This window comes from Triticum urartu, chromosome 4 (genome assembly GCF_003073215.2).
Source record: "Triticum urartu cultivar G1812 chromosome 4, Tu2.1, whole genome shotgun sequence".
In the NCBI taxonomy this organism is placed as follows: domain Eukaryota; kingdom Viridiplantae; phylum Streptophyta; class Magnoliopsida; order Poales; family Poaceae; genus Triticum; species Triticum urartu.
Window position 1 is genome coordinate 217,641,873 of NC_053025.1, and position 27,675 is coordinate 217,669,547.

At 47.6% G+C, this 27,675-nt stretch overlaps 1 protein-coding gene across 1 annotated transcript; it reads right to left on the reverse strand.

Annotated features, from left to right (window-relative positions):
* Positions 1-1,029: 1,029 nt before the first annotated feature.
* Positions 1,030-27,675, reverse strand: LOC125551332 (ankyrin-3-like). The gene is made up of 10 exons (XM_048714523.1): positions 27,389-27,675; positions 27,116-27,292; positions 26,815-26,946; positions 26,215-26,357; positions 25,037-25,126; positions 24,751-24,873; positions 23,840-23,989; positions 22,547-22,633; positions 1,604-1,774; positions 1,030-1,457 (listed from the first exon to the last, which is right to left on the reverse strand). The coding sequence occupies exons 1-10, from the start codon at positions 27,435-27,437 to the stop codon at positions 1,314-1,316; spliced, it is 1,266 nt and encodes a 421-aa protein (XP_048570480.1). The 5' UTR covers positions 27,438-27,675; the 3' UTR covers positions 1,030-1,313.

Genomic DNA, 27,675 nt, shown 5'->3' on the forward strand with positions numbered 1-27,675 from the left:
ATGATGGCTTGGCTCTCACCCATAGCCAAGTGATCATCAACTAGATCAGCCGGTATACCGTATGCCAACATACGCAAAGCGGCTGTCACCTTCTGAAAGATGCTATGCCCGAGCTCTCTGGCGGCATTCCTCCTTTGCTGAAAAAAGCGGTCATGGCTCGCTAGTTTCTCTGCAATGCGCCTGAACAACTCGGTGCTTATCCTAAACCGGCGACGAAAATATGACTCGGGGTATGTGGGATTCTCCGCAAAATAATGCCTGATCAATCTGTTGTGGGCATCGATCCTATCCCTCCAAATTTTCTGCCGACCCATAACCGAACCACCATGCTTTGGTTTCTTATTAATATGCATAGGTAGGATCATTGCAAGATCCTCCTCCTCTTCCATATCAAATTCTTCTTCGGAAGAATCATACGACGAACTCATCTACAATGTTGAATACTATGCTATAAATAAAAAACTACAATCAACATGCACGAAATTCATGGCTTTTGAGCAATACATACCTTCTAGGCGTTTTCTCGAACACCTTGCGGGCGCCGAGCGGCAGCGAGCGCGCGGGCGGGGCGGCCGGACTAGAGGGGGGCGGAGAAAGCGCGCGTGGGGCGGGGATAGGCCGGGGAAGCGCCGGAACGGTCGCCGGGTGGCGTGGTCGGCGGCGGCGGCGCGGCTGGATGGCGAGGTGGGAGGTGCGAGCGAGCGCGCGAGAGTCCAGCGCGCGGGAGCGGGCGCAACAAATAAACGGCGCACGATTGAGTTTCGGCCCGCGCGCTGGACTACGTATGTCGCGCGTGCTGTTTTCGCGCGCCCGCTGAAACAACTATTTCGATTGCGCGCGTTAAAACGAGGAATTTTGCAGCGCGGCACTAGTTTAACGCGTCTGTTGGAGATGCTCTTAGTTCAGTAAAACTGAAGCACTTCTGAGCCCTCTCACGCCCTTATAACAGTTTCGCGTCCCGGCCGGTCGTTTCTCGCAGCTAGCTCATGATGATTAGCAAGAGGACATCTAACAATTAACCTAACAATTCAGCCAAACTAAGACACCTCCGTTTCTTCAGTGAGTGGACCAAATCAAGTGCATGCGTACAAGTTTCTGGTAAGAGTATATATCTGGCATCTACTTCTATTTGCAGTAATCGCGGGTGCTGGTCCAGCTAGGCCAGCTAACCCCTTTTCTTTTTGCCACATATCTTCATGGACTCCAAGGCCTCCCTGCATATTTCAGTTCAGTTCCAACTCTAAGTAAGTTAAGTATGGTGTCTACGGGGCAGGCTGTTCTAACTGAAAGATCACCGCAACAAGGAAGAAACATCATTGACCATCCATGGTTATCACAGTAAGTATAAAATGTAGCCAACAGGAACAAAGAGGATACCGTAACCCGTCTTCCATCTCGACGTTCCCAGGCTCCAACTTAAGACCATCAAGAAATGCACCACATGCCTTTTCATAGTCCTGAAGACAAGGAGTTTGAATTGTACATACTACATCAAATACGATTCTGTTGCCACAGAAAATAACACAACTTGTGTACTTGTATCGAAACGGTTTTCCCACACAAACAAGACACACGACTCATCTAATAAAACATCGCATCTCACCTTCAGTAGCATCAGAGCAGTTCCTTCGCGGTGGCAGCCCTTGGCCCAGCCAGGTCGCATCATCCTGCAAGCTTGAGCGTCCTTCAGGGCCTGCGTCCCATAACCGAAGCGAATCCAGCATAGGCTACTGTTTGAGCGCAAGGTCGCATTAAAAGGGTCGAGCTCCATTGCCTGCAACAGCACACAACAAGCATCAGCACAGTTCTGCACAATGTTTAAGATTTGCCAGCAAGAAATCTGCCGTGCTGGATGAACCACTAAAACAATTTGAATTTTAATAATATATACGCATGCAGTAAATACAAGTCATCAATGACATGATTAGCTTCCATAAGCATGTGACAGGATATCTGCTCGATGGAAATGGCCCAGTAAGTGAAAACAACTTTACCAGCTCGGTCCCTTCAGCTGGTCGTAATGGGAGTATCATAGGTAGTATCATGCATACCAACTAGGCAAATTTGATGAGGTGGCATAGAATTAAATGAAGAAAGAGGGGGTTGAGTATCATATCATGATACCGTATCATATTAAATGTTGTGCTACTATGTGTCATGCATGGCAATAAATAAAATCATCTATGATACTAACATATGATACTATGCATTACGGATGTAATATCATACACTAGTATCATATGCATGATACTAGTCTATGATACTTGTCATTACGACCAGCCTTCGACACCAGCTCCGCTCTGCTCCGCCTGTGGCCACCTCGGCCACGGCACCTGAGCTCTGTCCCCTGGTCCGCCGCCGGCCTGGCTGCCACTATGGCGCTCGCCGCCCCGCCTTCGCCCTCCTCTCCAGGTTCCCCGCGCAGCCACGGATCCCCTAGCTCTGAGGCACGCATCTGCCTCTCGGACAGCGGATCTGAGGATGAGGGCTCGCCCTCCGTCCAGCGGTCATACGCGGAGGTCGCTGCACGAAGCCCCACGACTGCGGGCACCACGGCGGTCCATGCCTCCGAGTCTCCGGCTGCGGCAGCGCCTAAGGTTATTACCTCCGGACCACCGGTTGCGCCTACCCCTGTGGTCATTACCCCTGGACAACCTGGGCCGGCCTTCAATGCCGACGAGGCTGGGCATGGGTGGCAGCTGGTCTCCAGGAGACGGGCTCAGGTGGAGCCTCCACCTCGCACCACTTCCACTACTCCTTTAAGGGAGACCTCAGGGGCCGTTGCTTCCGGTGCCTTGAAACAGTTCACCACTCTGGTAGTTGCCACAACCGTTTGCGTTGCATCCATTGCGCCCGGGCTGGTCACCGCCGCAAGGACTTCCATTTCAAGCACCTACCGCGCAACCCCCTCCCGCCACTTCCTGGCGCGCGCCGCACCGCCGCCACGCCTACGCACCACGCTCCGCCACCCCTCCGCTTCTCAGGCCGCCCGTCCGCGACCGCCTAGTCTTCCCAGGGCCCAACCCCACTCCAACCGCCGCCCTCCCCTCCATGGCCTCCGCATCCGGTGTGAACCCCGCGTCGCGGCCTGGCGATGCAGACCGCCGCCCGCTCAGCGCCACGGTGCTACTCGACTTCACCCAGGAGATGGCAGACCGAGAGATCCAGCTCCGGGCCACGGCGCTCATCATCTCTGTGGCTGCGGAGGGAATGTACCTGGCCAAGGTCAAGGAGGGCGTCCTGGTAGAGTTCCCGGACATGCCGCCCGCAGGGATCTCCGTCTCCTTCTTCTTTGACTCCTTCATCGCCCGATTCGCCGACCCGCGGTGGCGCGACATCGTCTTTGACTGTGGCGTCTTCCACGACAACCAAGGTTCGCCGTACCTGGTCAAGGACTGGTCCCGTCGCACCCGCTCCGAGCTCAAGACGTTGCGCTACCGGGCACGACTCTTCCTCGAGGGCGTGCCGCTGCAGTCCTGGTCGCTGCAGCACGTCGCCAAGATGCTCCCCATGGTGCGGATCGACGCCACGCCATCGAGGTAGAGTCTCTCCACGAAATCGAGACCTCATTCTACGTCCTCTATGCCTGGGTGGAAACGCCGGACAAGCTTCCCCGGTGGGTGGAGCTGGGCACCCACGAGCCCCGCCACAACATCGACCCGCTGGACCACCTCGCCCTCCCATCGGGCTTCGTCCAGACGTCCGACGCCTCCTCGCCGCTCCCGCTATGCCCACGCGTTCAGGCCGGCCTCGTCCTCGAGCACCTCGATGAGCTGGAGGAGTTCGCCGTCATCGGAGGGCCGCAGGGACCTGGCACGAGAAGGGAGGGGGACCGCATCGACATTCGGCCGCTGCCCTGGGCACGAACTACATCGACGGCTCCCGCTCGGCGTCGGTGCCATCAGGCCGCCCCTCAGTGTTCCACCGCATGTCCAGCCAAGTTGCGCCATACCATGGCGACGTGTCGCCCTCATCAACGACAACCAGGTCTGTGGCTTCCTCCAGGGCGTGGAGCGCATGCCGTCCTTGCCGGCGTCGGCCGGAGCCGAGCCACCGAACCCTAACGCTGATGTGTGCATCAGATCCACGGATGCCAATCATGCCGCGGAACCCGACGTGCATGTGCATGCGGCAGCGGGCCAGTCGCTGGTGGACGCGCTCACGGGCACTGTCGCAACCGCGGCACTGGGCCCTCCCTCAATCGTTCGGGGCAATGCAGAAGCGCCTTCCGTTGGGGCGCAGGGAGAAACATCCCCTCCTCGTGCTTCGCCTGGGGGGACGCAAACCAGGGCTGCCACAGGATAGACGGACCTGGCCAGCGAGGAGATGGCCATCGCAGAGATGGAGCCAGAGCCGGTGTTGGTGACTAGGACCACCCTGCCGCCCATTGCTTTGGGTGAGTTGACCCATGTAGCTGCTGTTGGGGAACGTAGTAATTTCAAAAAAATTCCTACGCACACGCAAGATCATGGTGATGCATAGCAACGAGAGGGGAGAGTGTGATCTACGTACCCTCGTAGACCGACAGCGGAAGCGTTATGACAACGCGGTTGATGTAGTCGTACGTCTTCACGGCCCGACCGATCAAGCACCGAAACTACGACACCTCCGAGTTCTAGCACACGTTCAGCTCGATGACGGTCCCCGAACTCCGATCCAGCAAAGTGTCGGGGAAGAGTTCCGTCAGCACGACGGCGTGGTGACGATCTTGATGCTTAACTGTCGCAGGGCTTCGCCTAAGCACCACTACAATATTATCAAGGATTATGGTGGAAGGGGGCACCGCACACGGCTAAGAAAATGATCACGTGGATCAACTTGTGTGTCTAGGGGTGCCCCCTGCCCCCGTATATAAAGGAGCAAGGGGAGGAGGCCGGCCGGCCCTATGGCGCGCCAAGGAGGAGTCCTCCTCCTAGTAGGAGTAGGACTCCTACTAGGAGGGGGAAGGAAGTGGGGAGGGAGAAGGAAAGGGGGGCGCCGCCCCCCTCTCCTAGTCCAATTCGGACCAGGGGGAGGAGGCACGCGGCCCACCCTGGCTGCCCTTCTCTCTCTCCACTAAGGCCCATATGGCCCATTACTTCTCCCGGGGGGGGGGGGTTCCGGTAACCCTCCGGCTCTCCGGTTTTCTCCGAAATCACCTGGAACACTTCCGGTGTCTGAATATAGCCGTCTAATATATCAATCTTTATGTCTCGACCATTTCGAGACTCCTCGTCATGTCCGTGATCGCATCCGGGACTCCGAACTAACTTCAGTACATCAAAAACCATAAACTCATAATATAACTTTCATCGAAACCTTAAGCGTGCGGACCCTACGGGTTCAAGAACAATGTAGACATGACCGAGACACGTCTCCGGTCAATAACCAATAGCGGAACCTGGATGCTCATATATGACTCCTACATATTCTACGAAGATCTTTATCGGTCAGACCGCATAACAACATACGCTGTTCCCTTTGTCATCGGTATATTACTTGCTCGAGATTCGATCGTCGGTATCTCAATACCTAGTTCAATCTCGTTACCGGCAAGTCTCTTTACTCGTTTCGTAATACATCATCTCGCAACTAACTCATTAGTTGCAATGCTTGCAAGGCTTATGTGATGTGCATTACCGAGAGGGCCCAGAGATACCTCTCCGACAAACGGAGTGACAAATCCTAATCTCGAAATACGCCAACCCAACATGTACCTTTGGAGACACCTGTAGAGCACCTTTATAATCACCCAGTTACGTTGTGACGTTTGGTAGCACACAAAGTGTTCCTCCGGCAAACAGGAGTTGCATAATCTCATAGTTATAGGAACATGTATAAGTCATGAAGAAAGCAATAGCAACATACTAAACGATCGGGTGCTAAGCTAATGGAATGGGTCATGTCAATCACATCATTCTTCTAATGATGTGATCCCGTTAATCAAATAACAACTCTTTTGTTCATGGTTAGGAAACATAACCATCTTCGATTAACGAGCTAGTCAAGTAGAGGCATACTAGTGACACTCTATTTGTCTATGTATTCACACATTTATTATGTTTCCGGTTAATACAATTCTAGCATGAGTAATAAACATTTATCATGATATAAGGAAATAAATAATAACTTTATTATTGCCTCTAGGCATATTTCCTTCAGTCTCCCACTTGCACTAGAGTCAATAATCTAGTTCACACTGCCATGTGATTCAACACTAATAGTTCACATCAACATGTGATTAACACCCATAGTTCACATTGTCATGTGACCTATACCCAAAGGGTTTACTAGAGTCAGTAATCTAGTTCACATCGTTTATGTGATTAACACCCAAAGAGTACTAAGGTGTGATCATGTTTTGCTTGTGAGATAATTTTAGTCAACAGGTCTGTCACATATAGATCCGTAAGTATTTTGCGAATTCTATGTTTACAATGCTCTGCACGGAGCTACTCTAGCTAATTACTCCCACTTTCAATATGTATCTAGATCGAGATTTAGAGTCATCCAGATCTGTGTCAAAACTTGCATCGACGTAACTTTTTACGACGAACCTTTTTGTCACCTTCATAATTAAGAAATATTTCCTTATTCCACTAAGGATAATTTTGACCGCTGTCCAGTGATCTACTCTTAGATCACTATTATACTCCCTTGCTTAACACAGTGTAGGGTATACAATAGATCTGGTACACAGCATGGCATACTTTATAGAACCTACGGCTGAGGCATAGGGAATGACTTTCATTCTCTTTCTATCTTCTGCCGTGGTCGGGCTTTGAGTCTTACTCAATTTCACACCTTGTAACACAGCCAAGAACTCTTTCTTTGACCGTTCCAATTTTTGAACTACTTCAAAATATTGTCAAGGTATGTGCTCATTGAAAAAAACTTATCAAGCGTCTTGATCTATCTCTATAGATCTTGATGCTTAATATGTAAGCAGCTTCACCGAGGTCTTTCTTTAAAAAAAATTCTTTCAAAACACTCCTTTATGCTTTGCAGAATAATTCTACATTATTTCCGATCAACAATATGTCATTCACATATACTTATCAGAAATGTTGTAGTGCTCCCACTCACTTTCTTGTAAATACAGGCTTCACTGCAAGTCTGTATAAAGCTATATGCTTTGATCATCTCATCAAAGCGTATATTCCAACTCCGAGATGCTTGCACCAGTCCATAGATGGATCGCTGGAGCTTGCACATTTTGTTAGCACCTTTAGGATTGACAAAACCTTCTGGTTGTATCATATACAACTCTTCTTTAATAAATCCATTAAGGAATGCAGTTTTGTTTATCCATTTGCCAGATTTCATAAAATGCGGCAATTGCTAACATGATTCGGACAGACTTAAGCATAGATACGAGTGAGAAACTCTCATCGTAGTCAACACCTTGAACTTGTCGAAAACCTTCTGCGACAATTCTAGCTTTGTAGATTGTAACACTACTATCAGCGTCCATCTTCCTCTTGAAAATCCATTTAATCTCAATGGCTTGCCGGACAACGGGCAAGTCAACCAAAGTCCATACTTTGTTATCATACATGGATCCTATCTCAGATTTCATGGCCTCAAGCCATTTTGTGGAATCTGGGCTCATCATCGCTTCCTCATAGTTCGTAGGTTCGTCATGGTCAAGTAGAATGACCTCCAGAACAGGATTACCGTACCACTCTAGTGCGGATCTCACTCTGGTTTACCTACGAGATTCGGTAGTAACTTGATCTGAAGTTACATGATATCATCATTAGCTTCCTCACTAATTGGTGTAGTAGTCACAGAACAGATTTCTGTGATGAACTACTTTCCAATAAGGGAGCAGGTACAGTTACCTCATCAAGTTCTACTTTCCTCCCACTCACTTCTTTCGAGAGAAACTCCTTCTCTAGAAAGTTTCCGAATTTAGCAAAAAAAGTCTTGCCTTCGGATCTGTGATAGAAGGTGTATCCAATAGTTTCCTTTGGATATCCTATGAAGACACATTTCTCCGATTTGGGTTCGAGCTTATCAGGTTGAAGCTTTTTCACATAAGCATCGCAACCCCAAACTTTCAGAAATGACAACTTTGGTTTCTTGCCAAACCATAGTTCATAAGGCGTCGTCTCAACGGATTTTGTGGTGCCCTATTTAACGTGAATGCGGCCGTCTCTGAGCATAACCCCAAAACGATAGCGGTAAATCAGTAAGAGACATCATAGATCGCACCATATCTAATAAAGTACAGTTATGACGTTCGGACACACCATTACATGTGTTCCAGGTGGCGTGCATAGTGAAACTATTTCACATTGTTTTAACTGAAGACCAAACTTGTAACTCAAATATTTTACCTCTGCGATCATATCGTAGAAACTTTTATTTTCTTGTGACAATGATTTTCCACTTCACTCTGAAATTCTTTGAACTGTTCAAATGTTTCAGACTTATGTTTCATCAAGTAGATATCCCCATATCTGCTCAAATTATCTGTGAAGATCAGAAAAAATGATACTTGTCGCGAGCCTTCAATATTATCGGACCACATACATCAGTATTGTATGATTTCCACAAATCTGTTGCTCGCTCCATTGTTCCAGAGAACGGAGTTTTAGTCATCTTGCCCATAAGGCATGGTTCGCAAGCATCAAGTGATTCATAATCAAGTGATTCCAAAATCCCATCAGCATGGAGTTTCTTTATGCGCTTTACACCAATATGACCTAAACGGCAGTGCCACAAATAAGTTGCACTATCATTATTAACTTTGCATCTTTTGGTTTCAATATTATGATTATGTGTATCACTACGATCGAGATCCAACGAACTATTTTCATTGGGTGTGTAACCATATAAGGTTTTATTCATGTAAACAGAACAACAATTTATTCTCTTACTTAAATGAATAACCGTATTACAATAAACATGATCAAATCATATTCATGCTCAACGCAAACACCAAATAACACTTATTTAGGTTCAACACTAATCCCGAAAGTATAGGGAGTGTGCGATGATGATCATATCAATCTTGGAACCACTTCCAACACACATCGTCACTTCACCCTTAACTAGTCTCTGTTTATTCTGCAACTCCCGTTTCGAGTTACTAATCTTAGCAACTGAACTAGTATCAAATACTGAGGGGTTGCTATAAACACTAGTAAAGTACACATCAATAACATGTATATCAAATATACTTATGTTCACTTTGCCATCCTTCTTATCGCCAATCACTTGGGGTAGTTCCGCTTCCAGTGACCAGTCCCTTTGCAGTAGAAGCACTTAGTCTCAGGCTTAGGACCAGACTTGGGCTTCTTCACTTGAGCAGCAACTTGCTTGCTGTTCTTCTTGAAGTTCCCTTCTTCTCTGCCCTTTTCTTGAAACTAGTGGTCTTGTCTACCATCAACACTTGATGCTCTTTCTTGATTTCTACCTTCATCGATTTCATCATCATGAAAAGCTCGGGAATCATTTTATCATCCCTTGCATACTATAGTTCATCACGAAGTTCTACTAACTTGGTGATGGTGACTAGAGAATTCTGTCAATCACTATCTTATCTGGAAGATTAACTCCCACTTGATTCAAGAGATTGTCGTATCCAGACAATCTGAACACATGCTCACTGTTTGAGCTATTCTCCTCCATCTTTTAGCTATAGAACTTGTTGGAGACTTCATATCTCTCAACTCGGGTATTTGCTTGAAATATTAACTTCAACTCCTGAAACATCTCATATGTTCCATGACGTTCAAAATGTCTTTGAAGTCCCGATTCTAAGCTGTTAAGTATGGTGCACTAAACTATCAAGTAGTCATCATATTGAGCTAGCCAAACGTTCATAACGTCTGCATCTGCTCCTGCAATAGGTCTGTCACCTAGCGGTGCATCAAGGACATAATTCTTCTGTGCAGCAATGAGGATAAACCTCAGATCACGGATCCAATCCGCATCATTGCTACTAACAATCTTTCAACACAATTTTCTCTAGGAACATATCAAAATAAACATAGGGAAGCAACAACGCGAGCTATTGATCTACAACATGATTTGCCAAATACTACCAGGACTAAGTTCATGATAAATTAAAGTTCAATTAATCATATTACTTAAGAACTCCCACTTAGAAAGACATCCCTCTAATCTTCTAAGTGATCACGTGATCCAAATCAACTAAACCATGTCCGATCATCACGTGAGATGGAGTAGTTTCAATGGTAAACATCACTATGTTGATCATATCTACTATATGATTCACGCTTCGACCTTTCGGTCTCCGTGTTCCGAGGCCATATCTGTATATGCTTGGCTCGTCAAGTATAACCTGAGTATTTCGCATGTGCAACTGTTTTGCACCCGTTGTATTTGAACGTAGAGCCTATCACACCCGATCATCCACGGTGTCTCAGCACGAAGAACTTTCGCAACGGTGCATACTCAGGGAGAACACTTCTTGATAATTAGTGAGAGATCATCTTAAAATGCTACCGTCAATCAAAGCAAGATAAGATGCATAAAAGATAAACATCACATGCAATCAATATAAGTGATATGATATGGCCATTATCATCTTGTGCTTGTGATCTCCATCTTCGAAGCACCGTCGTGATCACCATGTCACCGGCGCGACACCTTGATCACCATCGTAGCATGTTGTCGTCTCGCCAATCTTATGCTTCCACGACTATCGCTACCGCTTAGTGATAAAGTAAAGCATTACAGCGCAATTGCATTGCATACAATAAAGCGACAACCATATGGCTACTGCCAGTTGCCGATAACTTGGTTACAAAACATGATCATCTCATACAGTAAAATTTAGCATCATGTCTTGACCATATCACATCACAACATGCTCTGCAAAAACAAGTTAGACGTCCTCTACTTTGTTGTTGCAAGTTTTACGTGGCTGCTACGGGCTTAAGTAAGAACCAATCTTACCTACGCATCAAAACCACAACGATAGTTTGTCAAGTTGGTGCTGTTTTAACCTTCGCAAGGACCGGGCGTAGCCACACTCGGTTCAACTAAAGTTGAAGAAACTGTCACCCGCTAGCCACCTTTGTGCAAAGCACGTCGGGAGAACCGGTCTCGCGTAAGCGTACGCGTAATGTCGGTCCGGGCCACTTCGTCCAACAATACCGCCGAACCAAAGTATGACATGCTGGTAAGCAGTATGACTTATATCGCCCACAACTCACTTGTGTTCTACTCGTGCATATAACATCAACACATAAAACCTAGGCTCTGATACCACTGTTGGGGAACGTAGTAATTTAAAAAAATTTCCTACGCACACGCAAGATCATGGTGATGCATAGCAACGAGAGGGGAGAGTGTGATCTACGTACCCTTGTAGACCGACAGCGGAAGCGTTATGACAACACGGTTGATGTAGTCGTACGTCTTCACGGCCCGACGATCAAGCACCGAAACTACGGCACCTCCGAGTTCTAGCACACGTTCAGCTCGATGACGTCCCCGGACTCCGATCCAGCAAAGTGTCGGGGAAGAGTTCCGTCAGCACGACGGTGTGGTGACGATCTTGATGCTTAACTGTCGCAGGGCTTTCGCCTAAGCACCACTACAATATTATCGAGGATTATGGTGGAAGGGGGCACCGTACACGGCTAAGAAACGATCACGTGGATCAACTTGTGTATCTAGGGGTGCCCCCTGCCCCCGTATATAAAGGAGCAAGGGAGGAGGCCGGCCGGCCCTATGGCGCGCCAAGGAGGAGTCCTCCTAGTGGAGCTGGGCACCCACAAGCCCCGCCACAACATCGACCCGCTGGACCACCTCGCCCTCCCATCGGGCTTCGTCCAGACGTCCGACGCCTCCTCGCCGCTCCCGCTATGCCCACGCGTTCAGGCCGGCCTCGTCCTCGAGCACCTCGATGAGCTGGAGGAGTTCGCCGTCACCGGAGGGCCGCAGGGACCTGGCACGAGAAGGGAGGGGGACCGCATCGACATTCGGCCGCTGTCCTGGGCACGAACTACATCGACGGCTCCCGCTCGGCGTCGGTGCCATCAGGCCGCCCCTCAGTGTTCCACCGCATGTCCAGCCAAGTTGCGCCATACCATGGCGACGTGTCGCCCTCATCAACGACAACCAGGTCTGTGGCTTCCTCCAGGGCGTGGAGCGCATGCCGTCCTTGCCGGCGTCGGCCGGAGCCGAGCCACCGAACCCTAACGCTGATGTGTGCATCAGATCCACGGATGCCAATCATGCCGCGGAACCCGACGTGCATGTGCATGCGGCAGCGGGCCAGTCGCTGGTGGACGCGCTCACGGGCACTGTCGCAACCGCGGCACTGGGCCCTCCCTCAATCGTTCGGGGCAATGCAGAAGCGCCTTCCGTTGGGGCGCAGGGAGAAACATCCCCTCCTCGTGCTTCGCCTGGGGGGACGCAAACCAGGGCTGCCACAGGATAGACGGACCTGGCCAGCGAGGAGATGGCCATCGCAGAGATGGAGCCAGAGCCGGTGTTGGTGACTAGGACCACCCTGCCGCCCATTGCTTTGGGTGAGTTGACCCATGTAGCTGCTGTTGGGGAACGTAGTATTTTCAAAAATTCCTACGCACACGCAAGATCATGGTGATGCATAGCAACGAGAGGGGAGAGTGTGATCTTACCCTTGTAGACCCAGCAGCGTTAAACGCGGTTTGTTCGTACGTCTTCACGGCCCGACCGATCGCACCGAAACTACGGCACCTCCGAATTTTAGCACACGTTCAGCTCGATGACGATCCCCGGACTCCGATCCAGCAAAGTGTCGGGGAAGAGTTCCGTCAGCACGACGGTGTGGTGACGATCTTGATGCTCTACAGCAGCAGGGCTTCGCCTAAACACCGCTACAATATTATCGAGGACTATGGTGGAAGGGGGCACCGCACGCGGCTAAGAATATGATCACGTGGATCAACTTGTGTTTCTCTGGGGTGTCCCTGCCTCCGTATATAAAGGCTCAAGGGGAGGAGGCGGCCGGCCCCTATGGCGCGCCAGGAGGAGTCCTCCTCCTAGTAGGAGTAGGACTCCTACTAGGAGGTGGAATAGGATTCACGGAGGGGGGAAAAGAGAGAGGGGGGCCGGCCCCCTCTCCTTGTCCTATTCGGACCAAGGGAGGGGAGGGGCGCGTGGCCCATCTTGGGCTGCCCCTTCTCTTTTCCACTAAGGCCCACTTAGGCCCATATAGCTCCCGGGGGGGTTCCGGTAACCTCCTGGTACTCCGGTAAAATCCCGATTTCACCAGGAACACTTCCAATATCCAAACATAGGCTTCCAATATATCAATCTTTATGTCTCGACCATTTCGAGACTCCTCGTCATGTCCGTGATCACATCCGGGACTCCGAACAACCTTCGGTACATCAAAATGTATAAACTCATAATATAACTGTCATCGAACCTTAAGCGTGCGGACCCTACGGGTTCGAGAACAATGTAGACATGACCGAGACACGTCTCCGGTCAATAACCAATAGCGGAACCTGGATGCTCATATTGGCTCCCTACATATTCTACGAAGATCTTTATCGGTCAGACCGCATAACAACATACGTTGTCCCTTTGTCATCGGTATGTTACTTGCTCGAGATTCGATCGTCGGTATCTCATACCTAGTTCAATCTCGTTACCGGCAAGTCTCTTTACTCGTTTCCGTAATACATCATCTCGCAACTAACTCATTAGTTGCAATGCTTGCAAGGCTTATGTGATGTGCATTACCGAGAGGGCCAGAGATACCTCTCCGACAATCGGAGTGACAAATCCTAATCTCGAAATACGCCAACCCAACATTTACCTTTGGAGACACCTGTAGAGCTCCTTTATAATCACCCAGTTACGTTGTGACGTTTGGTAGCACACAAAGTGTTCCTCCGGCAAACGGGAGTTGCATAATCTCATAGTCATAGGAACATGTATAAGTCATGAAGAAAGCAATAGCAACATACTAAACGATCGGGTGCTAATCTAATGGAATGGTCATGTCAATCACATCATTCTTCTAATGATGTGATCCCGTTAATCAAATGACAACTCTTTTGTTCATGGTTAGGAAACATAACCATCTTCGATTAACGAGCTAGTCAAGTAGAGGCATACTAGTGACACTCTGTTTGTCTATGTATTCACACATGTATATGTTTCCGGTTAATACAATTCTAGCATGAATAATAAACATTTATCATGATATAAGAAATAAATAATAACTTTATTATTGCCTCTAGGGCATATTTTCCTTCGCTGCTTCCAAGGCCCATCGGTGGGCCAATGAGGATCCCCCTCCAAGCCCCCAGCCTGCCCTCCCCTCTGGCGATGGGCCAGCCACGACAGACCAACGCCTCGCCTCCAAGACCTGAGCTAGTGGGGCCATTGACCGTGGTGGATCAGCTCATCGCGGACGTCACGGCTGACGCTACCCCTGCCATCCTTCCAAGGCCGCTAGCAAGCACGGCCAGGGCCCCCCGCCGACGTCGCTCCCCTGTCGCGAACCCGCGTCGTAGCGGCCGGCTCGCCTCCAAGACGATGTCAACCCTCGACGCTGTAGCTCGGGCCCAACAGCTGATCCTGCAGAAGCTTGGGATCGACCACAATGGCCGGGAGGCCATTCTGCGCTACGAGATCGCATTCGAGAGGCCTCTCACTCAGATGCAGGTTGAGGCGCTGTCAGCACTTGAAGCTGCTCCCGGGATCAAGACCACGGCACTGCACGGCAGTGGGACCGCGCGCGGCTCCGCCTAGGCGCTGGATTGTGTATTGCCGCATCGACAGATTAGTTTCCCATGGATAGCTGCCCAATGTTGATTTGGAATGTACGAGGACTGAATTCGGCTATGAGAAGAGGAGTAGTTAGGAGACTAGTGCAACAATTCAATGTATCTTTCATTTGCTTGCAAGAATCGAAGCTCTCTGTTGTCACTAGTGCAATCGTCATGGAGTGTTGTGGTGACGCCTTCACAAATTTCTGTTTTCAACCTGCTGACGGCACGTGGGGGAATAATAATGGCCTGGAAGGATGGGGAGATTCAGGTCACATCAACGACCTGCAGCACCAACTTCGTGACCGCCCGATGCACACACACAAAGACGGGGAAGAGCTGGCAGATCATTGGGGTCTAGGGACTGCAGGCGGACGAGGAGAAGATGAATTTCCTCACAGACTTGCACACTTGCATCTCGAGCAACCAGTGTCCGCTGATATGTGCAGGTGACTTCAATCTTATCTGCTCGGCGGTAGACAAATCAAACAACAGGATTAACAAAAGACTAATGAACGCCTTCCGGAGTTTCATCTCGGACATGGAACTCAAAGACCTGTACCTCCACCGCCGCACCTATACTTGGACAAATGAGCAGCAAAGGGCAACGCTAGTTAAATTGGATAGGGTGCTGTTCAATGACACGTGGCACGATCTTTTCCCCTCCTGCTTGCTACAAGGGATGTCATCCGCCGTCAGTGACCATTGCCCGCTACTGCTCACTTGCGCCACCGATTTCAAGCATTGCAGACGATTCAGATTTGAAAACTTCTGGACGCGGATGGACGGGTTTGAGGAAGTGGTGGCCACAGCTTGGCAGTAGCCAGTTGCATCGCCCGATGCGTTTGTTGTCCTGCACACAAAACTGAGCAGAGTGGCCGGAGCCCTAAAGAGCTGGCATGATCGGTCTACAGACCAGATGAACCGCGCAATGGATGTTGCCAACGAGATCATTTTTCGATTGGACAAGGCGAGAGATTCAAGAGAACTAACACCACTAGAGCACATGTTGCGGAACAATCTGAAGATGAGACTGCTGGGACACAGTGCTCTGCAGCGATCAATTTGGAGACAGAGATCCACTGTCAGAGGAATGAAAGAAGGAGACGCCTGCACAAATTTTTTTCAGATGAAGGCCACAACAAGAAGGAGGAAAAATGCCATCCCCTCAATTCAGCATCACGCCCAGTTCTTCTCGGGACAGGAAGATAAGATGGATATTGCTTGGGAGTTCTTCTCGAAACTGCTCGGACAGCCGGCTCCTACTAGGAAGCAACTGAACTTTGAGGCACTAGGATACACCCCGGACACGCAGCTGCTTGCACAACTGGATGATCCGTTCTCTGAAGAAGAGGTACTCGCAGCGATCGATGACACAAAAACTGACAGAGCCCCAGGACCTGACGGCTTCACGGGGCTTTTTTTCCAAAGTTGCTGGCAAGTAATCAAAGATGACCTGATGCGGGCACTTAACAAATTTTGGAATCAGAACATGTCAAATCTACAGGCATTAAACACGGCGGTCATGATCTTGATCCCGAAGAAGGAGGGGGCCACTAGCCTAACTGATTTTAGACCAATAAGCTTGATCCACAGCATCGCAAAACTAATTGCAAAAATTCTGTCTCGCAGGCAGCAACCGGTGATGAATCAGCTTGTCTCGCCTTGCCAAAGTGCTTTCATCCGGAAGAGATCGATACTTGACAATTTTATGTATGTTCATGCAATGATTAGAACCCTGAAGGCTAGAAGAACTCTTGCACTGCTTCTGAAGATTGACATCGCAAAAGCCTTCGACAGCCTCTCTTGGGAATTTCTCTTCGAGCTACTTTCTGCTAGGGGTTTTGGCATCAGATGGACGAACTGGATTTCAGGGTTGCTCGCAACATCATCCACCAGGCTGAACATTAGTGGCGATCTATCGGAGATGATCAAACACCGCTGCGGGCTTCGACAGGGAGACCCCCTCTCCCCGCTACTCTTCGTGATCGCAATGGATACTCTGGAATCCCTCTTTAAGACCGCTTGCAGATACAGAGTGTTTGCCAGCATTGGTCGGATAAACATGCCTTTCCGAGTGTCGATCTATGCCGACGACGTCATTGCCTTCATCAACCCATCTAACTCTGAGATGCACGCGACAGTACGCCTCCTCGAAGCGTTTCAAGAGGTCTCGGGCCTGAAGGCGAATTGGGACAAGAGCGCGGCCACGCCCATTCGCTGCGAGGCGATCGCCGTGGAGGCCGCCATCGAAGGTACCAACTGCTCCTCCAAGGTGTTCCCAATTATCTACCTTGGGCTGCCCCTCTCGGACGGTCGCCTACGAAGAGAAGACCTGCAGCCAGTCCTGGACAGTCTGGCCAAGCGACTCAAAGGATGGAAGGCCAAGCTTATCGCGTTGCCGGGCCGGATCGAGCTTGTCCGAACTACACTCACCGCCATGGCCATCTACAGGTTGATGGCGATTGCACCACCGGCTCGGTTCATAAGATTGGTAGACCGGCTGCGGCGCGGATTCCTCTGGGCAGCAGATGAGATGGCACCGGCAGGCAGGTGCTTAGTGCGGTGGAAGGAGGTTTGCCGGCCATGGGAGTTTGGGGCCTCGGGGTCCACGACCTCAAGATGCAAGGTGCTGCACTGAGGGCAAGATGGCAATGGAGCAAATGGACTGACGACACGCGCCCCTTGCAGGATTTGATCATGGCCAGTGACCCACCGGCGGAGGGCGTCTTCCGGGCTGCCACGGAGATCACAATCGGAGACGGGCGCAAGACAAATTTCTGGAGATCACACTGGGCTCAGGGCTGCCGGCCAGCAGACAGATGGCCAAACCTCTTTGGACACTGCAATGGCCGCCGTCTTTCACTCAGAGACGCAATCAGCAACGGCAAGTGGCTAAATTATGTCAAGGCCAACCCACCTCCGGTGGTGCTGCACAAGCTCTGTGAGCTGTGGGAAGTGACAAGGAACATAAATTTCACTGACGGCCTGCCAGACAACATTAGATGGAAGTGGACGACCTCGGGAGAGTACTCGGCGGCGTCTGCGTACAGGATGCAGTTCCAGGGATCAATCCCAACCAATGACAAGTCGCTGATCTGGAGCGCAAAGGCTGGCCCAAGAGCAAAGGCGTTTTCTTGGCTCCTCCTGAGAGGGAAGTGCCTCACGGCAGATAACCTGGCGAAGAGACAGATTCCACACGACCCGCTATGCCCACTCTGCCATAACGAGCCGGAAACAGCACGGCACCTGATCTCGGGCTGCACCTTCTCGAAGCAGGTTTGGGCATCAACGGCAGCCTTGCTTGGCCCTCCTTTTGCTGCAATTGACATGAACACGAATGTACGCCTCAGAGACAGGTTCAGGAGACAGATCAGCTCCCTCCCGAGACGCAACAGACCAACATGGCATGCCACTTGCCTCCTCGTCTCCTGGTGCCTCTGGAAAGAGCGCAACGCACGAGTCTTCGAAGGGAAAGCCTGCGATGTGAACCAACTGGTTAACAGGATATCTGACGAGGCGAGGTGTTGGCTGTTCGCTGGACTGACGCCGATGAGCAAATTTTTCGAGCCGCCATGAATTGCCTCACCAGCCGGTTGTAACTAGACATGGTGGCCGGCGCCATGCACTGGCAGTACGTGTGAACTAGGTGTAGAGCTTACGTCTGTAACCATCTGTATGGGTTTTCAACCTCTTTCTTCATCAAGTGGAGTCATAAGAAGTTTGGAAATGTGAGTAAAGAGATTGAAAAATCAAGGTCCAGGCTTGAGGAGCTTATGCATATGAATGCAGACCGCGGCGAGATACGCAAGGAGTCTGATCATCTAGAGGAATTGTTGTACAGAGAGGAGATGTTATGGAGACAGAGATCTCGCATTGATTGGCTTAAAGAGGGAGACAGCAATACCCAATTTTTTCATAGGCGAGCTGTGTGGAGAGCTAGAAAAAATAAAACAAAAAGGCTTGTGGATAGCTCCGGGGTGGTGCATACAGATCAGAATGTTATGGAAGGTATGGCCCTGGACTATTTTCAAAACCTCTTTACAGCTGATGCCTCTCTAAATGCAGATAATGTGGTGCCCTTGTTTGCTCGAGCTATCACTGATGAGATGAATGAACGACTTTGCTCTACCTTCACTGATAAGGAGATAGGTGATGCTATGTTTCAGATTGGGCCTCTAAAGGCACCGGGTCCGGACGGTTTTCCAGCTCGATTTTTCCAGAAACACTGGGCTATTATGAAGGAGGATGTTATCTCAGTTGTGCGGTTATTTTTTGAGTCGGGACACATGCCAGAGGGGGTGAATATGACAACCATAGTGCTGATTCCAAAGATTGATGAACCAAGTAAGTTGTCAGATTTCCGTCCCATAAGCCTATGCAACGTGATTTATAAGGTGATTGCAAAGTGTCTGGTCAACAGGTTGAGGCCCCTGCTTGGTGAGCTAATTTCACCAGAGCAGAGTGCGTTTGTCCCGGGTAGACTCATTATAGATAATGCGTTCATTACTTTCGAGTGTACTCATTTTATTCGGCATGAGAAAAACCCGGACAAATTTTTTTGTGCCTATAAGCTGGACTTGTCCAAGGCGTATGACCGGGTGGATTGGATTTTCCTGGAGCGAGTGATGCAACAGTTGGGTTTCGATCATCGATGGGTGAAATGGATAATGTCATGTGTCACCTCGGTGAGATACACTATCAAAATTAATGGAGCCTGCTCGGATTCATTTGCACCGTCGCGAGGGCTACGGCAGGGAGATACTTTATCACCATTCTTATTTTTGTTTATTGCGGACGGCCTAGCAGCACTGCTTAAGGAGAAGGCGAGGGAGTCTCATATTACGCCTCTGAAAGTGTGCCCGCGGGCACCAGGGATTTCCCATCTCCTTTTTGCGGACGATACTCTCCTATTTTTTCGTGCTACAGAACGAAAAGCATTGCAGGTTAAAGGGGTTCTGGATATGTTTGCTAGTGCAACAGGGCAACTTATTAATCCACAGAAGTGCTCAATTTTGTTTGGGGAACACTGCCGACATGGAGATAAAGAAGATGTGATCCGTGTCCTTGATGTTCAGAATGTTAGCTTCGAGGAGAAATATTTAGGCCTCCCCACACTTATGGGGCGCATGTCCAAGGGACGGTTCCAGAACATCCAACAGAAGTTTACTAAGAGATTTGTTACATGGTGCGAGTCAATGGCGCAGAGTGGAAAAGAAGTTCTTATCAAATCCATTGCTCAAGCCCTGCCAACTTATTTGATGAGTGTATTCAGGCTTCCAGTATCAACATGCGATGACCTCATGCGGATGGTTCGGAATTTTTGGTGGGGAGCAGAAAAGGGAAGACGGAAAACGCACTGGCGAGCATGGGAGAAATTGATTCAACCCAAGTCACACGGTGGAATGGGATTCAGGGAGTTCCGTCTGTTCAATCAAGCTTTGCTAGCACGTCAGGCATGGCGTATTCTGAATTTCCCGGACAGTCTATGCTCTCAAGTATTGAAGGCCAAGTACTTTCCATCAGGTAATCTTGAGGACACGGTGTTCCCTAGTAGTACTTCACCAACGTGGCAATCGATAGTGCATGGACTGAAACTTATAAAGTGTGGTGTCATCTGGAGAGTTGGCAACGGACAGTCCATACGTATATGGAGAGATCGATGGATACCAATTTATGGTAAACCAATCACGAAACAGGGACGCTGCAGGTTGAGGCGAGTTTCTGAGCTTCTGGATGAGAGAGGTGGTTGGCACCTTGACCTCCTCCATCAATATTTTTTACCTGCGGATATTAATCAGATAATCAAAATTCACACTTCGCCTCGGCTTGGTGCGGATGTCCTGGCATGGGAACCCGAACGGAATGGTATTTTCTCTGTCCGGAGCGCGTATCGGTTGGCTCTCGATGATCGTCTTCGTCAATCTTCAGTTGCGGCGAGCAAGGCACCGGACGGGCGACGAGCCGTCTGGGCTTTATTATGGAGGTGCCCTGCTTCTCCGAAGGTGCGTGTGTTTGCTTGGCATGTGGCTACTGATTGTTTACCCACTTGGACTAATAAGCACCGTCGTAAACTTGAAGTCTCTAATCTGTGCCCATTGTGTGCTACCGAACCGGAGGACATATTTCATGCCTATGTAGGTGCCCACTAGCAGTCGAGCTGTGGCGAGCAATGGCAAAACAATGGGATATTCCAGACGTCCGGAGGCTAGTGAACACAGGGACGGATTGGCTCCTCCAGGTGTTGGCGGAGCTGTCAGAGGAAGGGCGCTTGTGTACGCTGATGACACTATGGAGATGCTGGCATGTGCGCAACGAGATCGTCCACAACAAACGTCCGCCACCCATCAAGGTGTCGATCCGGTTTCTCTCCAGTTATATTACCTCACTGCTAGTCGTACAAGCCAGCCCTCATGCTGATCATGTCAAAGGTAAAATGGGAGCCGGTCAACTAAGTAAGAACAGCCCGTTATTACATGTGCGCTGGGAGCGGAAGAAGCTTGCGTGGGAGCCTCCGCCAGCGGGCTGGGTGGCGTTGAGCATTGATGGTTCTTTTTCGGAAGTGGACAACACAACAGGAGCTGGCATGGTGCTTAGAGATGAACGTGGTGCAATTATATACTCCTCCTGCCATGAGTTACAACACTGTGCAATGCCGTTGCAATCTGAATTAGCAGCTTGTGTGGAAGGCGTCTCCTTAGCCATCCAGTGGTCATCTTTGCCAATCGTTATCCAATCAGATTGCTCAGAGCTTATTAAGATGACCACTGATCAGAGAGACAACAGATCAACATATATGATGATGGTCCAGGAGATTAAATCGTTACTTCGTCAGGATAATAGGGAGTTCATATTCAAGCATGTTAGGCGGGAACAAAATGTTGTTAGCCACTTTTTAGCAAACTATGGTAGAATACAGAAGTGCACTGCAGTGTGGCTTCGGTCAGGACCGGACGAGGTACCTAACCTATGTAATGCAGACTTGGCCGTCGTTTGATGAATGAATTCTCTTTTTCCTTGCAAAAAAAAACCTCTTTCTTCATCAATGAGAATCAGCATCTAGCTGTTTTCCGTCAAAAAGGATATCCGCTCACCCATGCCATGCATACGTTAGGTATACTCCCTCCGTTCGTAAATATAAGTCTTTTTAAACATTTCAAATGGACAACAACATACGGATGTATGTAGACATATTTTAGAGTGTAGATTCATTCATTTTGCTCCGTATGTAGTCACTTGTTGGAATCTCTAGAAAGACTTATATTTGGGAACGGAGGGAGTATTATATATCTCCTCTCCCTATCAGATCGGTCTTTTGGGATAGTTGGTTGATAGGTATATATCTTAACATAAACCAACTCCGAAACAATTCTATTATTCTTCCTGGACTTCATTGTGGTATCAACTTCTTCCTTCATGCCCAGCCGCTAGTATTGGTCTCATGTGTCCAGTGTCAAATTCTATTTCCCCTACACGTATGTGCTGCTGTGTGGCCTATGTCCACAATGATGAATTGAATTTACATGCAATGTATGATCTGTTCTACCACTGATCCAACTGCGTCATCAATAAAAAAAATGCATCCTAAGAGATTACAAAAATAACAACGTGACAGGAAGGGCTTAGAGGAGCAATCTCTAACTAGTTCACAGCATTAGCACATCTGCAAAGCGCACAGAGAGCATAGTTTCCATCACACATGCCATTCCATGGAAGGAACAGAAAAACAAAACTAAAATGCACTATAGTCTTTCAACTTGTCCTAAGCAGTCAATGAGTCCATAAACTAGAACAAGCAAGATGCAAGAATGTACCTCTCCATAAATTCTTGCTGCAATAAGATGTTTCCCATTCTTGAATGCCTCATGTGCTTTAGATTTTGCACTAGCAAGCATAGTTTTCTGAAACATTGAGAGCAGTCAAATGAAATAAAGATTCAGTATCACATGTAATCCCTTCCCACATGCTCAGTAGAAAAAAAAATCTCCTGAATATACTCAATAGTTCTATCACTTGCGAAATGGCCATGAATATTTTTACTCGAATGCAGTATCACATGTAATCCCTTCCCACATGCTCAGTAGAAAAAATAATAATCTCCTCATACTCAATAGTTCTATCTCTTGCGAAATGGCCATGAATATTTTTACTCAAATGTTGAACCTCCTGTCTCCCAGATAAAATAATATTAAAAGTCAGTGTCAGCAGTTGAAGAATTGTTTGATTCATTTCATTTCCACATGTTTCTACTGGCCTAACTATCAATATCACTGATAGAACTCGGTAGTCTCTTTTGTTTCAGATATACATATCACTGATTGTGGTCTTTGGAGTGAGGTATTAAACAACATTACTGATTACCGCATCTTCCATCCACTACAGAATCCACAACAAAAACAATGAAGCCTTTACTCCAAAGCAAGTTGGGATATGCTAAGGCTACCGCTACAGAAATCCCACAAGACCACAATCTCATCATTAAAAACTAATATTTTCACTTGGCCAATTCCCTGTACTTTATTATAATTTAGAATCTTAAATGCACATCTCGACCCAAATTGGGCCAAAATCAACACTGGGGTTAATCCTGGCTAGGTTCATACTTACAAAAATTTAAACTTCACAAGAGTTCAAAACACCTAGGCATGATAATAAACCACAATCCATGTTGCATGCCACAGAATTAACACGTAAAAGATTAAAGTGTGATGTGCCATCAAAAAGTCACATGATAAGGAATATCGAGTTGACCAGTTTAACAGAACAGGTAAGTTAAATACATTTAGAATCATTTCAACTAAATCTTATTGCTCCGAAATGAGTTGGCATGCAATACATGTGACACATTTTTGCTTACCGGCTCATAGCTAACCCATTGCAGCAAGACAACTGGCATACTTGAAATTCACGATCAATCTAATTCTCAGCCACTAATCATAATTCATTACATACAGAAGGGCCAGTCAAGTGCACGGTTTCAAGCTGTTTTTTCAAGTTAAGACAATGAATTGAAGAAACCCCAAATTCAGGAAATCTCACAGCCAGCAATCAAGCATGCACACTCAAACCATTAATATAAATATGGTAGTGATGTTTTATAATTATACCTTTGATGAGGGCACTGATTTTACATTACCAATGATTCCATCAACACTCCAGTCACGTACTTTAGGAATACGAGAAGTGACGGGAAATAGAATTTTGACATGTTCACGCATACCAGAACGTGCAGCAATTTCTATAGGAGTGTGCCCATACTGCCAAGACAACAAGCAAGATTAACTTCACTTGATATTTGACAAAATAAACTGCCGAAGCGGCCGAGAGCATGCAAGGTATGTAGACAACCATTGAGCAGACATGGTATAAACTTAAATACATTCTAGAGATTAGGATAAATCTGGCGCTTAGTTAACATGATCTGTCAAGAACAACATTTATACTAATACCAAATTGTTACATTATATACTATCCCAAGTTCCCAACAATTTCCAGGATGAATAAGATAAGAAGTAACTCCTGCTGATTTTGCAATCGCACCTTCATTTTTTTCTCAAACTGATGACGGTAACTTATATATTTCATCCAACAATCCAATGTTCTTTGTAAGTTCGAAATTGGTCAAAGTTGGAACTCCAAGGTAAGTTCTTCCTACTTACTCCCTCCGTCCCATAATGTAAGAAGCTTTTTGACGCTAGTGTAGTGTTGAAAAACATCTTACATTATGGGACGGAGGGAGTAGTAGATAGCCTAGAGCCATTACATGCTTCTCCAAATAATCAAACAGAATAAAGTCTTGAATTTAAAATGTAGCTTCGCTGTTATGGTAAATCTAAATGGACCAAAAATGCACAAAATAGAATTCATCAAGACATTTGTTTTAAAGTTTACAAACTGAAGATGAAAAACCAGTAATATGTTTAGCAATGACCTGCTAAACGAACCGTGTATTAGAATATGTCCTGCTAAGTTTGGACGAGAGCATCCATGTAGCAGTAAGGTAAAAAAAAGAGCTTACACTGTCAATATCATTAGCATCTGCACCAGCCAGAACTAAGCACTTAATGATGTCAGTCGAGCCAGCAAGGGCAGCAATTATTAAGGGTGTATCTTTACCAATACCATCCACATCAGCACCAGCCTAACAAAAGATGACAGGTTATATACTTCACAAGAACAAACATACAAATTGCAATTCATCATTGTCATAACCATTTTAGGAAAATTACAGAAACTAAGTAATATAACCCTTTCTTTTCACATTAGCACAGTAACCTGTAAGTTGATGTGAGAAGATGACATACCTCAAGCAGGAGCTTCACACATTTTAGTGAGCACGCGGCAGTAGCAATAACAAGAGCTGTAGAATCAGTACCACTCAAAGCTATCTTATGCTGTTGGGAGATGCAGAAATTAGAAATTCCATATAACTACAGTCAGCATAAAATTTAAATAAGGGCTGAAGAACTACAGCTGAATCTGTATATATATTAAAAAAATGTCATTGTGAGTAAATTAACATAATTAGCATGTACAAACATCGCAAATTAAATGAATTAGCCTCTCATGTTATCTATTTTTTGAGGAAAATGGAAGTTGTATTGCCGATGCATTTCAGAAGAGAAGCAAGTATAGTTGAGTTACAGAGAAAGGGATCATGGCTCCCAGTGGCCCTCAAAACAAACTTAAAATTACAGCTAATCAGACTCTGGATCAGGCTCGTTTTCCCCAAATGTGCTCCAGGAGATACGCGAGTGAGCCAACAGCATGTCCTGCTTGATTACTCCAAGCACATGATCCTCAGAGGAGACAATATTCTAAGTTATTTATGAAAAGGTGATATTAATCCTATTAATCCGTCTGGGAGAAGTACCTCTGACCATTCCCCAAAAATTCAAACGAAAGAAAGGAAGATCAAAAGAATGAGTCTCCAGCTCAGTAAAGTCAATGGCCAGACAAACGACAAAGGTCGAACTTAAAAGTCAAGCATGTTAAACTTCAACTTGCCAGGCTATGTCAAGCAAGAACAGTAGAAACTAAAAGCACTGTGTACATTTTATAGTTGGATTATGTGTATGCTGGAGAAACAGAGAGCATGTTACACTCAAGTCTCTGGACTCCACCTGGACACTGGTGGGACCATTGCAATAAAACAAGACAATTCAGCACTGAAAAGGAGACTACAGGTCGATGTGTATATTCGAGAAACTGAATTGGACAAAGAGCAGCAATTTCACTCATGTTACCAAGACAAGATACTATATATTGAGACTATGTTTGAAAACTGGAGCAGGTGAGATTAAATTAGAAGGAATGAAAACTGAAAAATACAGGTGTAACACACAAGAGCCAGTGACATGAAATAAATACAGATAGGAAAAAGTTGCTGGATAGGGCAACAAATGAAATAACTATTACTGTGGACTTAACCATTCTAAGGAAACTAGTTTGTAAAAAAGGAAAATATGAGAGTGGCGCTTACATCTGCATGGTGATCCAACAAAACCTTCACAATAATATCATCATGCCCATTATTAGCAGCAACATGCAGTGCTGTCCCACCATGACTTAGTCCATCAGGGTTAGCTCCTTTTGAGAGTAAGAGCTCTACTATGTCAACGTATCCTGGATACAAAGTAGAAAAATGCAAGATATTGTATATCACTATTCAACTATAGATACTTTGTTGTAACTCCTTGGTTGTAATTTAGAAGGCATAAATCAAGGCCACGAAATACATAGTCAATAGCTGGAATTGATGGAGTGCACAGAATTCAGACGCAACTGCAAGTTTAAACTTTTGAGACTTGGCTAAACTAAATTGACAATAGCATTGAAACATAAAAGGCCAGCTAGTTCTGTTCTGCATAATGTGATGTGTATAGGGGGGAAAGGAAGGACTTTTTACATATAGTGTATACCTATACGCCCTTCAACTATAAAGAATACCCAATCAGAAAAAATTACTGGATGTCTCACTGATATATGGCTCCTCACACAAACGCAGTACACATGGAGATGAAGAAGAGTTAGGAAAGATGAGTATGTGTAGTAGATACTTATGCGTAGAGATCCATGCTACCTTGATTGGTGGCAAAATGGAGAGGCGTATAGCCCTCGCTGTTGAGCTTCTCTGTATCAGCACCATGGTCGAGAAAGTAACACACCAAGTACGCATTCTGACGGCTAATCGCACAGGTCAAAGGTGTTTCGCCTGTCAGGGACAACAGAGCAGAGAAGCTTAGCAGAAACAAAATCAGCCCATCCAAGGAAACACCTACCTGGATGAACGAGAGCTACTCTCTAATCGACGAAAGCTACTCCCTACTTATTACGGAAAGGAAAGGAAAGGAAAGGAAAGGGCTTGAAGGAAGGCGACGCACCCATCGGGCCTACATCATCGACATCCAGCCGGATGTCCTCGACCAGGTAGCGGCACACGGGCAGGCTCCCGCCTAGGGCCGCCATGTGCAGTAAGCCTATGCATATGCCGTCCCTCACTGCCCCCAGCTTCTCGGCGAGGCGACGGCCTTCCGCCCCCCTCCCAGCACCCTCGCCGCCTACGTAGTAAAACGGATCGGCGCCAAAATCAGCACGGAAACAGACAAGAACCGGAAAATGGAGAAAAAGAATCGCCGGCGTATGGAGGTGCCTACTCTTGACGAGGCGGAGGTCGCCGTCGAAGGCTGCCTTGAGGAAGCCCATGTCGAAGGTAGGGTCGGCGGAGAATGGGTTGGGTTTCCAGAAGGAAGGCCGTCGCCGTCCAAGGCGGCAGGGGGTATGATAGGCGTCTGCGGCGCCATGGCGACTGGGTTGGTGGTAGGTAGGGTTTTAGCTAGACCGGAGCTGGAAACGGGGGAAGAGAGGAGGAAGACGGCGTGGGCGGGAAAGGAGGGAGTGGAGTGGAGGCCGGGAGGACGACGCGTGCGACCAAGAGGGTAGA